The 16,642-nt window shown below is 39.7% G+C and overlaps 1 protein-coding gene across 1 annotated transcript in view; it reads right to left on the bottom strand.

Moving 5' to 3' along the window:
• GMDS (GDP-mannose 4,6-dehydratase) overlaps positions 1–16,642 on the bottom strand; it is a 422,135-nt gene that overhangs the window by 212,930 nt on the left and 192,563 nt on the right. The window contains exon 10 of the mRNA XM_086468790.1: positions 11,884–12,011. Coding sequence (XP_086324916.1) covers positions 11,884–12,011 — 128 coding nt within the window. The remainder of the gene's footprint in view (positions 1–11,883; positions 12,012–16,642) is intronic.

The following is a 16,642-nucleotide window of genomic DNA, read 5'->3' as shown; positions in this document are numbered from 1 at the left end:
TGAAGTTTACACTAAGTGTGCTCAGACCATAAGAACTAGCGCAAACCTCCAGCCAACATCAGTTCTAAATTGTTACTCACCTGCCTTTGAATTAATTTTAAAAGAAAAAAAAAAAAAAAAAAAAAAAGATTCTCCTAGTAGAGATGAGGCACCAGATAGTACATTTAGCCTGGAAAAGCTCCTTGGAAGGCAAGCTCCTTCATGCTCCACCTTGGCATTCCTGGAAAGCTGAGCACAGCTGGGCCCTGCTCCATGACAGGCTCCTCTTTGCAAGCCAGTATCATTTCTGCTACCAGTGCTACTGATTCAGAAAGCCACATTCCAGTGGTGCATGCCACAGTTACAGCACAGGAGCCACTGGAAAAGGTTTATGAGGTATTATGGGCTGAAATAAAACACCAAATAAACATATACATGGAACATGCACAAATAGAAGCAGTGGTGATTCCCTGGCTGCAACCTGAATATGGCACTTTTAAAGTATAACCTCCTAGGCACAGGCAGTTGAGAGCAAGGCTGCCAGCAACATGATGATGATTGTGGTAAGAGACACAGTGCCCAGCAGCAGGCAAGCGCTTCTTGGGCTTTCCCTTGTCAGGAGACAGACCTATTTGGTCTTGGTCTGTCATGTAGCCCACAGACCATCCTATCTCTGCCTCCTGACACCTTTCCAATAACCCCAGATGTGCTTGTAATCTGGGAGATGAACAGTTTTAAACAGGCAGTATTTTTAATATCTATCTACCTCAGATACCAGTAATAATACTGACAATAAAATGAAAAGGGTATACTTAAAAAATTTTCCCCTTGTCAATTATTTCCCTTTTAAAATGAGTATGATCTATTAAAAACCTGATGCTTGTTGAATTTAAAACACCTCAGAGGACGACAGAAATTCCCACCAGATACAGAAAAGTAGGGCCTGTCTGGAAATAAATGCAGCACAATAAATTAATGGTGAGCAGGAAAATATGCCTGTATTGCATAAGGAAAAAATACTGCTTTAGCAACACAAAACATTACTTTTTCTTGTAAAATAAGACACAGCACAGCTGTGATGTATGATTTGTACCAACTTTTCATTATGTCAAAAGCAACACGTGTGCCTGGTATTATAGCATTAGAGTTGCCTTGATAAACTGTTGCTGTGTAGAATAACATCTCACTTGATAGAGGTTGTGGCAGAAGTAGGAGTTGATGGTCTACTAATGCAATTTGCTACTCCTTAAAGAAATCCGTAAAGTGCACTTGGAAGAAAGAAAACCTCTTTTGATATTAAAAAAAAAGCACCAAACCCATTTGCAGATCAAGAAATAATAATGCACAACTTGCACTAGAAATATCAGTTTCTAAAAAGTACAAAGCTTGTTGTTAAGAGCAAAGTTAGAGAGTAAGCATATTTTTATAATGGTGCCTGTTCTATTAACAGTTATGCAACAGCTTACAGCAGGGGCTTCTAGCTGGAGGTCATGGTTCTTTGATGTTTCAAATCGTTGTGTTTGCCCTGCTTTTCTCACACTATTGAACAATAGACTAGGCTAGGCAAAATATGCCTAAACTGCATTCAACTCTACAAAACCCCTCTAATAATCTGTCCTTGCAGACAGTCAACATTTCATACGAATAGTTACGGATCCCCTAATTTTGCTTCCTCAAATCCAATACCAGAGATCCACTGCACAATAGAAAATGTAGAAAGCAGATACATTGGCCTACTCACTTAAGAAACACCACCAATATCATTATTTCACTAAAAGCAATGAAATGGCCACCAAGGTTGCTAGCACCAGGAGTTGCCCTGTGCATCAGCAGGACATGCAGTGAAGGACAGCTGCTAGGCTCCCCTGAACCAGTCAGCCTTGACCTGCACAAAGGTGGAAGCACTGGGAGGGTTTGAGGGAACTGCTGGCTGTCTGACACAACCCTCATGTAAGCTGCAGGCACAGGACGATGTCAGGGATCCGCTGTTTACTTCACTCTCCTCTTTCATGGCTGCAGACAAATCCAACCCTGCCACACTGCTGAGCTGACGGGGGATAAGAAAACGACAGCGTCACTCACCTACCTTGCAAATGTAACGCTGCTCATACTCCTGAGGAAACAATTGTTCTTGTTGCAGGAATCACATGGATTTTGAGAGGAATAGAGAGAGGATTTAATCACATGACAGCAATAAGCTTTCTTCACATACTTAACCTGTTAACCAAGTCAACTGTCTCAAGGGGAAGCTTAATTGTCAGTCAAAGAAGGCCAACTAGAAAGTTCAACTGCTCTATCTTTGGACCACTAACGCTGGTTGTTAGGTCAAGGCTTCATCCAAAAACACCTACAGCTAAAATTCAAGTATTTCTGCTAAAACTAAATGTGGCATATTAAGTGCACCCTGTGGGTTGGGGAATGTTTCCCACTCAAACAAACAAACAATTCCTATTTTTTTTCCATACGCAGATCAGAAAGGAACACTCACTCTGCTGATAACCAGTCTTCTTAATAATGCACAAAATATTAACAGATAGAGTACAATAAAAGTGAGCCCTGACATTTTAATTTGTCCTCTGAAATATTTCTTCTTTCAGTGGAACGACCTGAAATTGTTGGAGGGCTAAAAACTTCAGTTCTGGGAAGGCACTGCCCATGACGTTTTACTGGCTTCATTTCAAATGAAAACAATTACTGTATAGTGAGGATGTTACCACATAGACATAACAACACCATTAATTATTTTTGACTTCCAATGTAAATTGAACCATTATGGGGTTTAAAAAATGTTCTCATTAAATTTTAATGACCTGTTTTAAGGGATTTTTCCCCCCTTATTAAAATTAAAACCAACTATGCTATACAGCTTTCTCAGAATGTGGTGCATTACCCTAAGATTCCAATAAATCTGTAAATCATAGATTAGTTAATAAAGAGAAACTATCTGGGTTATTACAGGTGGGGCTGGTAAGCAGTACCTGTTATTAATGTTGCCTAACATTTACCAATAAAAGATGCTGCCTCCTGTTCTTTAAAATGTTGCCAAATACCATCTGACTGAATAAAAAATTTCTGAGTTCAAAGGTAGACACACCTGGTTGTTTAGGTTTTTTTTTTCCCCTCCCCCTCTCCACCCAGTAGGAAAAAGAGCAAAGAAAGGAAGGACAAATGTCAATTGAAGTGATTCAGCTGATTAAAGAATATGTTTCCTTTGTATTAACTCCCCCATAAACCTCAATAATTTTTTTCCATGAACTCAGGGTTTCCTTGCTGTACAGTAAGTATTTGAAATTTTGCATGTAGAGGGCTTTGCCCCGAACTTGCCTAAATCATAACTTTGTGTGGACTAAAATGGAAAAAAAAATTAAAAATCATGGTTTAAATACACTCAAGAGAGACTTGTAAGACCTTTGGTGTTAAATTTTGTGAAGATTCACTGTACTGAACACCCTCCATCCTGTGATGGGGCAGTGGTTTCCCTCTGGGTGCAGCTGCAGCCTCGAGCAGCTGTCTGGTGAACTGCTGCCTGGGTCCAGGCAATCCCATCTCCCTCGTGAGATTCATCTCTTTCCCACAGTCTCATCTGCAGTTGCCCCAAGTTAAAACCACCACAAAACTGACTGGAAGGTGGAACAGACCATTTTTTAAAACAAAAAAATTCTGATTTGTTTTCACCCTAGTGTTACATTGCTACCTGCTAATGAGTAAACATTGTCCTGCAGCATGCATTGACGTGAATTGCAATGATGGTATGTATACTGCATTATATAGTCTCTCTTCTGATCCTATCACGAGTGTAAGTATAGATCCTAAACTTGCACCCATAATTTTACTTATTTTCCACACATCATCAGACAAGAGGAGAAAACTAAAATCATAGGAACACAGCAAGCACTTAAAGTCACTTCTGAAAAGTGCCTTAATTTGGTATTCTACAAGAACATGCTGCAAAAGTAGAATTTGTCAGGAGGACTCATAGTTGTGTTATTTGAAGAGATACTGCATTCAAGCTACAATGGCATAATAGGTCAGTCTCAGATATATGACAACAATACATAATTTATCAATCTGGAAATCTTATACTTGAAAGAAGCCTTAGTCTAACCTTTCCATCACTCCAATTGAATTGTAAGACCACCGCTGGAACTACACCGCTTAGAAAACCACTGGGGTGGCCTTGATAATAATACACATATCATTGTTGAGGCACAGGAAACTAAACCAGATGGTTTTGCTGAGGAAAGCACTTTTTTGGCTTTGTAAAGCCTAAAAACACTAATAGGTCAAACAAAGTGGTGGAAAAGAGAGCTAAAGGAAAATTTATGTAAATAAGAAAAAATCTTTTTACAGTTATATTCCTCTCACATAAAAAATAACTGCAAGAAAATAAAAAGAAGGAAATGGTGCCATAGTTCTGAAATAGATCAAGATAGTTTTCTGAAAGGAAAAGGTCTAACAGCAACACTTATAGTAGGCACTGCTGTTGGAAATCAATACCATATGATGTGCATTAAACAGAACACCTACATATTGTAATTAAAATGCTTTTCTTTCCTCATTTTAATGTTTTAAATATGGACACCATTCACATCTATTGTAATAAACTACTTTCTTGTTTAATCTCTTATTAGCAATCATATCAAACTTAAACAGAAAATAACATATACATGCACCTCTTAAACACATGAAAGTGAAAATAATTTCCACAAAATCATCCATGCACAGACAGAAACATACATATATTCACATACACACACATATATACGGGTGGGGGGTGTGTGTGCACGTATAAAGCATGTTGTTCTAAAACATGTTTTCTCTTCATAAGGGAAGGTTTGCCCATATTTTCAAAATCTGAAAGAAGATGTTTGAGAATTATACCTATAATTTGCTGGCATCAAATCATGCTCTAACTGAAAGAAAACATCATTATTTAAATATCAACTTTTTCTCTGCTTGCATGAGACAACAGAGAAGAAATATATGCTGAGGAGAGCTTCACTATATGCTTATTGTTTGTGACAGTTCATTTTAGTACTGCGCAGAAATAGCCTTGGAGAAAATGTTCAAATTCTTCAGTCTGACTTCCAAGTTCTTAACTTGCAAGAGAGCTCAAAGAGTCTTTTCTGAAGCCAGAAGTCAAGGGGGACTACAGGTGCATTACTGAGCCCAGGGAGACTGACAGACCTTTCCTGAACAGCAATAAAGAGAGAAATGACAATGGGGTCTCACAGGATCCTGTTTTGATTCTGCATGAGACACATGCTGGGGAGACACCAGTTTTGTGGCCAGTGATGTTGTCTACCACCTCATAGCAAGGCTTGTAGGGTTAGAACATTTCAGATGAGATGCAACGTGTGCAAATAATTTACTAAAAAAATGGCATGATGATTTGACTCTGGCTATCCACTTATCTATGTCTTTTCCCTATAGACTGAACCAGAGGGAAGACAATCTTCTTTACTTCTTCTTGGACCTGCTGTTCCAGCACTCTCATTGTGTCATGAAGAAGTGGCTCTACTGCAAATGTCAGTGCCTGTGGGTCAGTGCTGGGTGAAGTTCAAAGAGTGAGTTGGCATCTTTCATTTCAGACGAGTTATCTGTACTATGCCCACTTACATTGGCTGTACTATATATCCTGAAAACTGGATCATTATTCACATGGATGATTGTCATCATATCCCCATGGTCAAATGTGACTTCTTTTATCCTGGACATAGCACACCTCTACACGTCCAAAGTATTTACATGAGGAAATCAAAGAATATTCTGCCATTGGTAAATATGCACCTTCCTTTGGGAAGATGTTGCTTTCTCAAAAAGCATTTCAGCATGAGGCTTAGTTCTAAATCTTATAAAAAGGACAACAGATTTTTAAACTACTACAAAGAAATGAAGGTGGAATAATCATTGTCTCTGATACACATGCTTCTAGAAAAGATATTGCTTTGTAAGTACCTTCCAAGAGTTTTATGAATGTTCAGTAGTTGTTCCAAAGGCACAGTCTACAAAACTTTTCTCCTAAGGGTTCCTACAAGCCCTGCTGCTCTGACAATTACAATTACTTCACCTAGGTGACAACAATAAGATAATCAGTTCAGTGGATCATCACATCGGAGCAGACTGGATATAATCTTAAGATCAATTTGGCTTAACAGAGCCATTAATTATCCCAGCTCAAGCGAGCTGATGGAAAGAAAAAGTGCTTATTTTGAAATACACAAAATACACTTGAGTATCTGGATAGTGCAAAAATCTTTACCCTCATATTCAAAGAAGTCCAGCACTGAGGGCTTAAAATTATTTTCTAGCTTTTATTAGAAGTCATTAGCTTTGAGCATAAAAATTAAGCAGTAAGAAAGGAAAAACATTTTTCAACTTGGCCAATAACAAAAGAGTAATCCTCATTTAAAAGCTGGCTCATGAACTTAAAGGCATATCTTGTAGCTATATGTGGTGTTGATAGTTACACAGACAGATATAACTGACTTTCCTTTTATAACCAACAATCCCCAACAAAGCAAGACTCTCACAAGCAAGTATTCTGCTGGGCTGATGAAAGGATGTGTCAGAAAAAGCTTTGCATCTCAGAATAAAGGTAAAATGTATCTCAAAAGATCATACCTCCTTAACACTCCAAGGAAACAACAAAACAGAACTAGAAATGCCTTGGCCAACAGTCTTGCTGGATGAATCCTATTTTTATGCACAAGTATAAACTAAAATTAAATAATTCTGTCTGGCAAGAATTTTTATATTTCTAATGTACACACAAAAATACAAGAAAGCATTTCCCACAACAGAAATAGTAGCAGCTGTCTCCAAGGGTCAGTCTCTACCTATTACAATGGTGAATAGAAGAATCATGAATAAAAGACCAGGTGATGTTGACTGGAGATTTAAATGCAGAAGGCAACCACTGTAGATTAAATTTTACTATCTCAACTTCAATATGTGCAAAATGGTTTAAGGCAACAAAAATGACTGTATATTTTCTCGTGCATTTTAATCACAAAGTAATGCATGAATCAGCACCAGTACCAATTTTTTTTTAAAAAAAAAAAGTTACAAGGAAAGTCTCTCTTTAAATAGTCACTTAATGTGCTTGGTTGGACTGTACAATGACTTCTATATTATTTATTTATAAACTGTTCTTTTTTGCTTTGTGTATGTTTGGGGGGGGTTTGTTTTGGTTTGGTTTTTAAGATTATTTAAAAACAAACTAATGGAAGCTGATTGCCATATATTTAGAATACGAAATGGTCCCTGAATTCACCATGAATTTAGGCACATACATAATTTTAAGCATTTGACTAGACCTGTAATTAATTGAATTGGAGTCTATTACGACCCAGTCATGAGTCCTCTGTAATTATTGCTTGAAATACTGCTAGATTTCTATTGAAGGCAGAAGAAAATACTTCTGATCTGTATGAACACTTAAAGACTATTAAAACTGTTATCTTTGACTTGTTTTTCATACTTTTGTAAGATATATCTTGATAGGCCTTTCCACAGCATTTGTCAGTGCAGTATTTCTGCTCTCTACACAACACTGAGTTGTCAGCAATACAACTGCAGAAGGCAACCTGAGCATCAGTGGGTGATGGAGGGGAGGAGGGGAGAGGGGGGGAGAGGGGGGGAGAGGGGGGGAGAGGGGGGGAGAGGGGGGGAGAGGGGGGGAGAGGGGAGGAGAGGGGAGGAGAGGGGAGGAGAGGGGAGGAGAGGGGAGGAGAGGGGAGGAGAGGGGAGGAGAGGGGAGGAGAGGGGAGGAGAGGGGAGGAGAGGGGAGGAGAGGGGAGGAGAGGGGAGGAGAGGGGAGGAGAGGGGAGGAGAGGGGAGGAGAGGGGAGGAGAGGGGAGGAGAGGGGAGGAGAGGGGAGGAGAGGGGAGGAGAGGGGAGGAGAGGGGAGGAGAGGGGAGGAGAGGGGAGGAGAGGGGAGGAGAGGGGAGAGAGGGGAGGAGAGGGGAGAGAGGGGAGGAGAGGGGAGAGAGGGGAGAGAGGGGAGAGCGGAGAGGGGAGAGAAGGGAGAGAGGGGAGAGAGGGGAGAGAGGGGAGAGAGGGGAGAGCGGAGAGGGGAGAGAAGGGAGAGAGGGGAGAGAGGGGAGAGAGGGGAGAGAGGGGAGAGAGGGGAGAGAGGGGAGAGAGGGGAGAGAGGGGAGAGAGGGGAGAGAGGGGAGAGAGGGGAGAGAGGGGAGAGAGGGGAGAGAGGGGAGAGAGGGGAGAGAGGGGAGAGAGGGGAGAGAGGGGAGAGAGGGGAGAGAGGGGAGAGAGGGGAGAGAGGGGAGAGAGGGGGGAGAGGGGGGAGAGGGGGGAGAGGGGGGAGAGGGGGGAGAGGGGGGAGAGGGGGGAGAGGGGGGAGAGGGGGGAGAGGGGGGAGAGGGGAGAGAGGGGGGAGAGGGGGGAGAGGGGAGAGAGGGGGGAGAGGGGGGAGAGGGGGGAGAGGGGGGAGAGGGGGGAGAGGGGGGAGAGGGGGGAGAGGGGGGAGAGGGGGGAGAGGGGGGAGAGGGGGGAGGGGAAGAGGAGAAAAAGCCTCAGCTGTTGAAGTCTAATAATGAACTTGCTCTTTTCCCAGAGCCACTTTCCAACATGACTGTGTTTTATTTGTTGACTTTCCCTTTACATCTTTACAAATAAATGTGTCTATTACGTCCCGAAGAAAAACACCTTAAGGTTTCAGTTGCAGGTATACCTTCATGACTTCATTTACAGTATTAAGCATGTAGGAAATTAAAAAAAACCAACCAACTAGTGACGGATTGATGTGCATTTTTTTAATGGTCCAGGGTAAATGTTTCTGAGAATCTGTATTTATTTGAAATAAGACTCCTGGGAGATTGTCTGAGGAAAATTGCATGATGCCTTGTCTTTTATAAACGGCATAGAAATGAGTCAGGCTCTTAAGGCTTGCTATTGTATCAATACCAGTACTAGAACTTTCTGCAACAAATAAAAAGTATAAGTTACCCTCACAAAACAAAGCAGCACACAGAAGATTCATATATCAATAGCATCGATACATTGTTTTTTCTCTTCCAGCTCAGTGGCGTTGGTTGCCATCTCTGACACCATCCCATGAGACTTATGCTGGATCACAGTAGAGTAAAAATGGAGAAGGGGGGGTAAGAGGCAGTAGCAATTCCTGCAAAATTGTTGAGTTACTAATGTAATTTTAGGATAAAACTAATAATTGCATGTCCCTAACCCCCCCCAATTTTTGATGCCTACTTATTTCTATTTTGTTCTCCTCAAACACTGAATGCAAACCTTTCTAGTGAGCTAGATTTCCCAGTTTTCATTCATCAGCACAATGCTGCTGTACCTGATTTTCAGTTCCTGCAGGTGGCAGGTCAAGTTCCAGCTCAAACACCTAACCAAACACTATTCCCACTATTCTCCCCTGATAGGAACCTATGTTTAAACATCAAATTTCTGAATCATCTGCTACTAAAGCTGACCTCAACCCACAGCTAGCACTGAGCATGCTGGCAGCCCATCACTTGGTGGGCACCTACATGCTTCAGTGCAGGCACGCGCTTCCATGCTTTACTATTTACTATGCCCAAAATCACAGCGGCAGTCGGATGAATACTTGTGATCAAAGCTCAAGTCCTGACTTCCGCTTGTGCTTTGTAACCACCAGATGTTCTCCGCTCCAATTCATACAGGATACGATCTCTCCACGAAGTCAATGAGTGTTCAGTCACCAACCTTCCTAAGATCAGGAATTGACCCATAATGTTTCATAAAACAACAAAAAGAAATGCATTTATGGTTTTATTATTATCCCTAATAAGGAAAAATAAAGAGAAAGAAAACATAGTACATGGTCTAGTCTATATGCACATATGTTACTTGTATTAATATGGATGGGAATTAAAAGTACATATGGAGAGGATAAGATATATCCCTATGTGTTTAGCCATACACTTAAGGAAGCTCCCCAAATGCTTGTAAATATGATCATGCTTTCTAACATACTATGTATTTATTTGAACAACGTTAAATCTCTAAGCCCTACTTTCCAGTCCATTAAAGCCTCAAATAATTGTTTATTTCCAGTTTAAAATTACTCTGTGTTTTAGCATTTAGAAGGCTGCCTGTAATCACATTTCCACCGTATTCAGGGAATTAGAGAATTGATAATAACTCTCCCATTATCTGAACAGATACCTCTCTGGGAAGAGAAATACTCAAGATGAACTATATTTTAGTGAGAAATTCTTTCCAGAAGATTTTGAGACAGGCCCAAAATGCATAGCTGAAAGGTCTGGAATGCTACTTACGCAACAAACATGTGTTCATGTTGTAGACCTTGGACAACTACGTTCCTTCTGGAGGCCAAAGGCCTTGAAAGCTAGTCATTCTTCTGGATAGACTTGTTCATACTTTTGTAAGATATATCTTGATAGGCTTTTTTGTTTTTAAAGGTTTGAACACAGGACAAGGGTCTGACCCACTAGACACAAGAGGGTTATTCTGGATTTCCCTTATGGAAGAAGACATCAGAATTCATCCCACGATTTATGATCTGGTGCAAGTCGTCTTGGAATGAGATAGCCGAAGTATTTATGGAATATCCAATGCCTGTTAGCAAATTATGCTCATTATGTTCATGCAGCTGACCATTCGTTTGGCTCATCTTTTATTTCCTTTCAGCTGAGACTTGGTAATTGACACTCTTGACTGTAGTTTTATCCATTAAAAAGATGATTGGGATGGTTTACTGGATTAACTGCTTCAACTAATGTTGTAGCCACAAAAATAAAACAACAGTCGTGGAGGCATAATCACATCATTCATGATGCCCTTACCACCATACCTGCAAATGCAGCACAGAACCAAAGGCCAACTTCATTTGTAGCTGGCTCCTTCACTTACTTGATACAACCCTTTCAATGCCAAGGTGATATGGCTGTTTACTTTTTTTAATATCATCCAGAACAAAAGCTTATATTGTGGTATTATGATTTTGTTTTCTTACTGTTTGTTTTTGACCATAAGCAAGATTTGAGAGCTCAGCTTTTATGTTACCTTTTAAATATCAACTTACATTACAAAACCCAAATCAGACTTTTTCCTACCGAAATACTTACATTGTAATACAGAAAAACAAAACAAACAGTCATCATCTTTTTAAACTACATCAATGAATAGTGAAGCCAAATCCGGTTTCCCAGCAAGGAATTACTAAAAGACAGAAATAGCCCAATGATCACAGGAAATCTTTAAGCACCAAAATGTGAACAAAAGTCTCCTGAGGAAAAGACAATATTTCCTACGTGGTCATTCATGTCTCCTTGTAATACAATACAGGGGTACCGTTTGTTTGTCTGCTTAAGTAGATGCATAGAATAAAATTAGAAACAAATCCTGACTAGGAAAACATTTCAAACACTAGATGCACACACATGTGTTGCAATACTTGCCATCACAACCATGTTGTGATGCTTCTTTCTAACATATAACCAGATATACCTTCGGTCATTAATATACACATCATTCTTGCTTCATTATAATAAAACCACAAACCTCCAGCAGGATCACTGACTTCAGGTTATATTGCACCTTGCTGCAATTTTAATATTGGTCATAAGATTTGTCAAAACAACAGCAGAAATACTCTAAAATAGATCCACCTTATACTCAGCCCCCTCCCCCAAGGAATTCAGTCAAGGAATGTAAACCCAAAGATTTATTTTTCTGTTCAGGTCATGCCTAGGGTAGACTGCTGTGTTACTAAATTCCCTAGTCTGAAATCAGGAGCAAGACAAAGTTAACAGTCCTCAATAAGCAAAAACATCTTGAGATAGCCCTTCGTAGACCATGACCTGAAGTTACGGCAACAAGCATTATTCCCACCATGAAGAAGATTCAGAGAAAGGCATGTAACCCACAGCTTACCTCAACGTAGTCCCTGGCATGGCCCCAGTCTCTCTTAGCATCCAGATTGCCCAAGCTGAAACAATCCATCTGTCCAAGGTGAATCTTTGCTACCGATCGGCTAATTTTTCGAGTAACAAAGTTAGCCCCTGGAATAGAAATTAAAGGTAGTCTCAGTATAGTCACAGAGGCAGACAACTAGCCACAAGAAACACCTTGTATTGCTCAGCATGTGGTACTTTCAGTCTCCCCTCACACCACCTAGACCCATGCCACCTTTTACGGTTTGAGTAGGCTAAGAAACTTCCAGCGCAAGTATCACATTAGCTGTATTTTCACAGCAAAGATCTTTCTTTGTGGGACTTCTTAAGCATTCCTAATTTGCTGCCTCAGTATTCAGTCCAGGCACAAGGCCAAAGAAAATAATTTGGAATGTCAGTTCTTAAACACAAAATGCAAAAGGTTACATAAAGAAGACAGACATCTTAGACCACCCTCAAGTTTTTTGTTGCCCTTTCTTTTTTCTTTTTCAAATTCTTTAAGGAATGCATGTATCTAAATAAATTAGTTTATTAATTAAAAAAAAAAATTTGAGACTATCCAAATACTACATATTCTCCAAAGGACTGTAATAGTTAAATGTGTTTTACCTTTCTAGTTACTTGAGATTCTTTGTCCCCCAGATTCAGTAAGATCATGAAACTGTGATTTCAACTTTATCAGTTGGAGGCTGTACATTATTTTATCATATTTCTGTATTTTGTTTACTGTATTGCTTTGGAAAATTTGTGTACTCATTTCTGCTCCCTGTAGAGTTGCTTTAAATATTTCTTTCTAGTTATTTTCATATCTTGATTTTAAGATTATGATGGCTGTTTTCTAAAATGTGGTCAGTCTCCTCAAAAGCAGAGGGATTTGAATTTAGACCATGAGTTCAGGCTAAACAAGCCCAATGGCATTTGCAAGCTAATGGGCCACAAAAATTAAAATTACACGCCTTTTTAATAGCTAAAAAATATGATTGAGTGGTGACAGATTATACCTCATCCAAATAGAAAGCAGGAAAGTCAGAAAATGACTGCACTTGTAAAATGCTCTTAGCAAATTTTGAAAGTCCTAAGTAGGGCAGTCCTTGTACATTCAACACATATATGTAGGGTTTTTTTCATTATGGAACTCTGCTCTTGAGATAGACATCTCCATATTTTCTGTTTCCTGTCAAACAAACCATAGGCTGCTACAAATTTATTAAATAATGTGAAGTGTCTTTTCCAGACTAGTGATTTTTGTCTGTAAAGCCAAGAGCACTACAGTACCTTTCTGTGTCTTTTGACTCTGTCAAAAGTGCAAAAAAAAACCCCAAACTGTGCACCTGTAAGAACCATGTGGAATGAAGCAATTAAATAATTCAGCTCTTACAACAGGGTTAAGATAGAATTTTAATTTTCTGTTGACTGCTGAACTAATTGGAATTCTGATTATGAACCATTTAGAATATATCATCAGTTTGCGCTTGTTTTTTAAAAGATATAAATAATGTAATTTCCATATTCCCTGAAAAAGCGGTCATATATAATGGAAGCTTAGAACATGGTGTTATTTGCAAAACTTCAGAAATAAAATATACTGGGGAGTCTTTTTTATAGCAATGCTCCTCAAAATTGGACAACAGAGTCAACTGCAGGATGAAAGCCCAAGCCCTTCTTCCAGACTGCACCCTGCATACTCAACAGGAGAAATATGATTATCCCAAAGATAACCCAGTGCAAATCACAGGACCGACATTGTGACTCTGCTATTGCAATTTCTGAAAGCAAAGTACTGTGGTTCTCCTGTTCCTGGCTGGACGGGCTTGCAGCAGGAGTGGAGTTCTGATTTAACAGAAACCAGTGACAGAGTCTCTTTGGCTTAGACTGGCACTTCTCCAAAGACTGTTTCCATTTTTTATGTTATCAAAGTGCTTTGAGATCTTCACACAGACTATTACTAATCAATTACAAATAGATTCAAACTATTACACAAACTTACTAAGATTAGCTCTGAAACTTCCTGACCTTCTGCACTGAAATTAGCATTATTATTCTGCAAATAACAGATGAAGGAGAAGCTTTTTTTTCTAGGATAAAGTATACGGCTTTATGTTCCAAACTGCAACTGAGTAATAAGCAAAACTGGCTGCTTTCAACACAACATTCCCATTTGCAGTAAAAGCAGTGAGAGTTCTAGTCATCATCCACATTAAAGTAAGTTTTACTGTCAACCTACACGACTAATGAATGTCAGCTTCCATTTTGGGGTAATCACTTCCTCAGCAGAAAAAAATAAAATAGCACATTAGGTTGTGTGTGTAGAGAGAGGAAGAACTTTTATGCTATCAACTTAACTTGAAATGTATCAAGGATATTGTACAAGGCAACGTAGATTTGTGTAGCACAGCGCAGCAAATAGTAGTAACTGCTGTCTTCTTGCAGGGTCAATGACAACTGGAGAGAAACAATCTTCAAAGACCTTCTCCAAGCAAAATCAGAACATACCCCAAAAGGCTGAAATGAAGAATTAATTTCACCACAGTGAAAAAGGAAAACATTTATTTTCCAGTAGGGGTTCAACAAAATAATACCAGCTCTCTTCTTGGAAGTGCCTCAGCATTAAAGCTGTGGAAGAACGCTATGCTACTGTTTATTCTAAGATATGTGATTAGAATTTTTTTTCATACAACCAAGGACTGAATGGCACATTTCAGAAGTATTTAAATGATATGGTTCATAAATAACATTTAAATACTGATTCTCTTCTAACACAGTATCTTAAAATGTCTCATTACAGTATATGTTTGATTCCATACCATTAAATGCACATCATAACTAGAATTTAAGCTGATGCCCACTAGAGTCATGCAAAATAGCTAAGGCTATGTCAGCATTTCCATTATAAAGCCCTATCCTAGGGGTTTGCAATCGGGCTATAAAATCTTGGTTTGGCCTGAAACTTGGCAGACATAATATCTCTTCCCTCAGGAATGATTCTACCTAAAAGGTCTATGCGGAGTTCTACAGATATCTTTATATAACTGAATACAAAGTACCTTTTGAGACACAGAAACAGCTAGCTTCCTTCTTCCTCAGGAGGTATTGAGGACTTGCTAATGTTGAACCTACAAGAGCATTTTCCTTCATAGAATGGCCAGTTAGTGCCAGCAAGAGTATCAACAGAGCTTCTGGTATGCTTATCCCTTCTCCCTTCATGTTGATTTTCAGCAAAGCAAGATGATACAGCAGCTAAAATAAGCTGAATTCACAGCAGAATAAGGCCTACTTTATTATGCTACTAACATTACTAATTCACATGGAAACATGTTAGTGGTAGCAACAGAAACCAGCTTAGATTGGCGGGGAAGAGAGATGTCCAACATTTGTCTTCTGGCTTTGTACTGCTTCCTCTCTTCAGAGAGGGTTTGTAAAACATACCTCACTGCTCACACCTAGTACAAATGAACGCGGAGTGTTCAAAACTCTAATAAACGTGTGATGTATCTTGACTGACTGGAACACTTTTTCAAAATGTGTGAGAGTGGCACTGTTCCGGGAGATCACTATCCTATAGTAACGAAGAGTCATTCTTGCTCCCTTAGTAGGGCCAAGCACGCTGGGCTAACTGCCTTGCATGGTTATCTATGCAGCAAATAAGTCCAAACCATGATGGGCCCCATTACGCTCTGGTTTGCATCGCTACTGACAGCCCTAGAATTGCTGTACCGCAACAGCAGAGATCTGGCCAGACGTTGCAAAGGACGCTTCGGTGTGTCTGCACATTTCAGTGGTTCTAAACAGCCTTCATTGAGCAGTGCCTGACAAGTTTTTACATTTTAAGAGAGGTCTTAAACATGAGTTTTCATTATATTAACAGCTCTTTCAGAAACCCTGGGCATTAGCTTAGATTTGTTTTCAAAACCCAAGCCGTCCCTCTGAGATTATTACCATTCCAATAGGAACCATAAGGTCTGATTTACAAACCCAGTTTATCCTAGATACAATTTTAAGCAAGCATTCCTCATTAAACAGACTTGATCTGTAAAACATGTAAGTTGTCAGCAAACCACTATAGGAGCAATACTACAATAAAAAGAAATAGCAGAGATATGATGCAATAGCTTTTGCCCTCCAGCCCCGGTCTGTTGCCCACTGGGCCACCTGGCTCAAGGTGGAAAATGGCTCATCCAGCTCATCCCTCCGAGAAGCAAATTGCCTATATTTGGCAAAGATACAGTTTTGAAAGCTGGATACATCTCTCATTAACACATATTTAAAACTATTACTTCAGGAAGCACGCTCTCTATGCACTGATAGTTCCAAAGCTGGATGTCCCAAGAAAAAAACAACACGTATCTGTGTGTCTGCATCAGTACCCCGTCTTTTATCAGCACTGGGGTTTTGCCCTTTGTGTATCATCAGGAAACTGGCTGTTTGAAGTAGGTGTTTTTCTCTAAATTCTGTGGTCTATAAGAGTCAGCCCAATGGATAAAGCAGCTTCAAGAGCCACTGTTACAGTAACTATTTCTTTTCAAGAACCCTCATTTTCCAGGCTCTCAGGCCTACATACAAAACTCGACAGATGACAAAATTGTGGTCTTAGGAAGACTGCTATTCTTGTATAACACTAGTTGTTTCATGCATAAGAAAATCTATCATTAATCCTAGGAATATCATGGAATAACAGTAAATCTGATAGCATTTAATAGCAATACTTATGTATCAGCTGAGATACAGTCCTAGCACAGTCT

This window comes from Leptosomus discolor, chromosome 8 (assembly GCF_034619465.1).
Source record: "Leptosomus discolor isolate bLepDis1 chromosome 8, bLepDis1.hap2, whole genome shotgun sequence".
Taxonomy (NCBI): Eukaryota; Metazoa; Chordata; class Aves; order Leptosomiformes; family Leptosomidae; genus Leptosomus; species Leptosomus discolor.
Note: the sequence above shows the minus strand (reverse complement) of the source record. Positions and strands in the feature narration are given on the sequence as shown.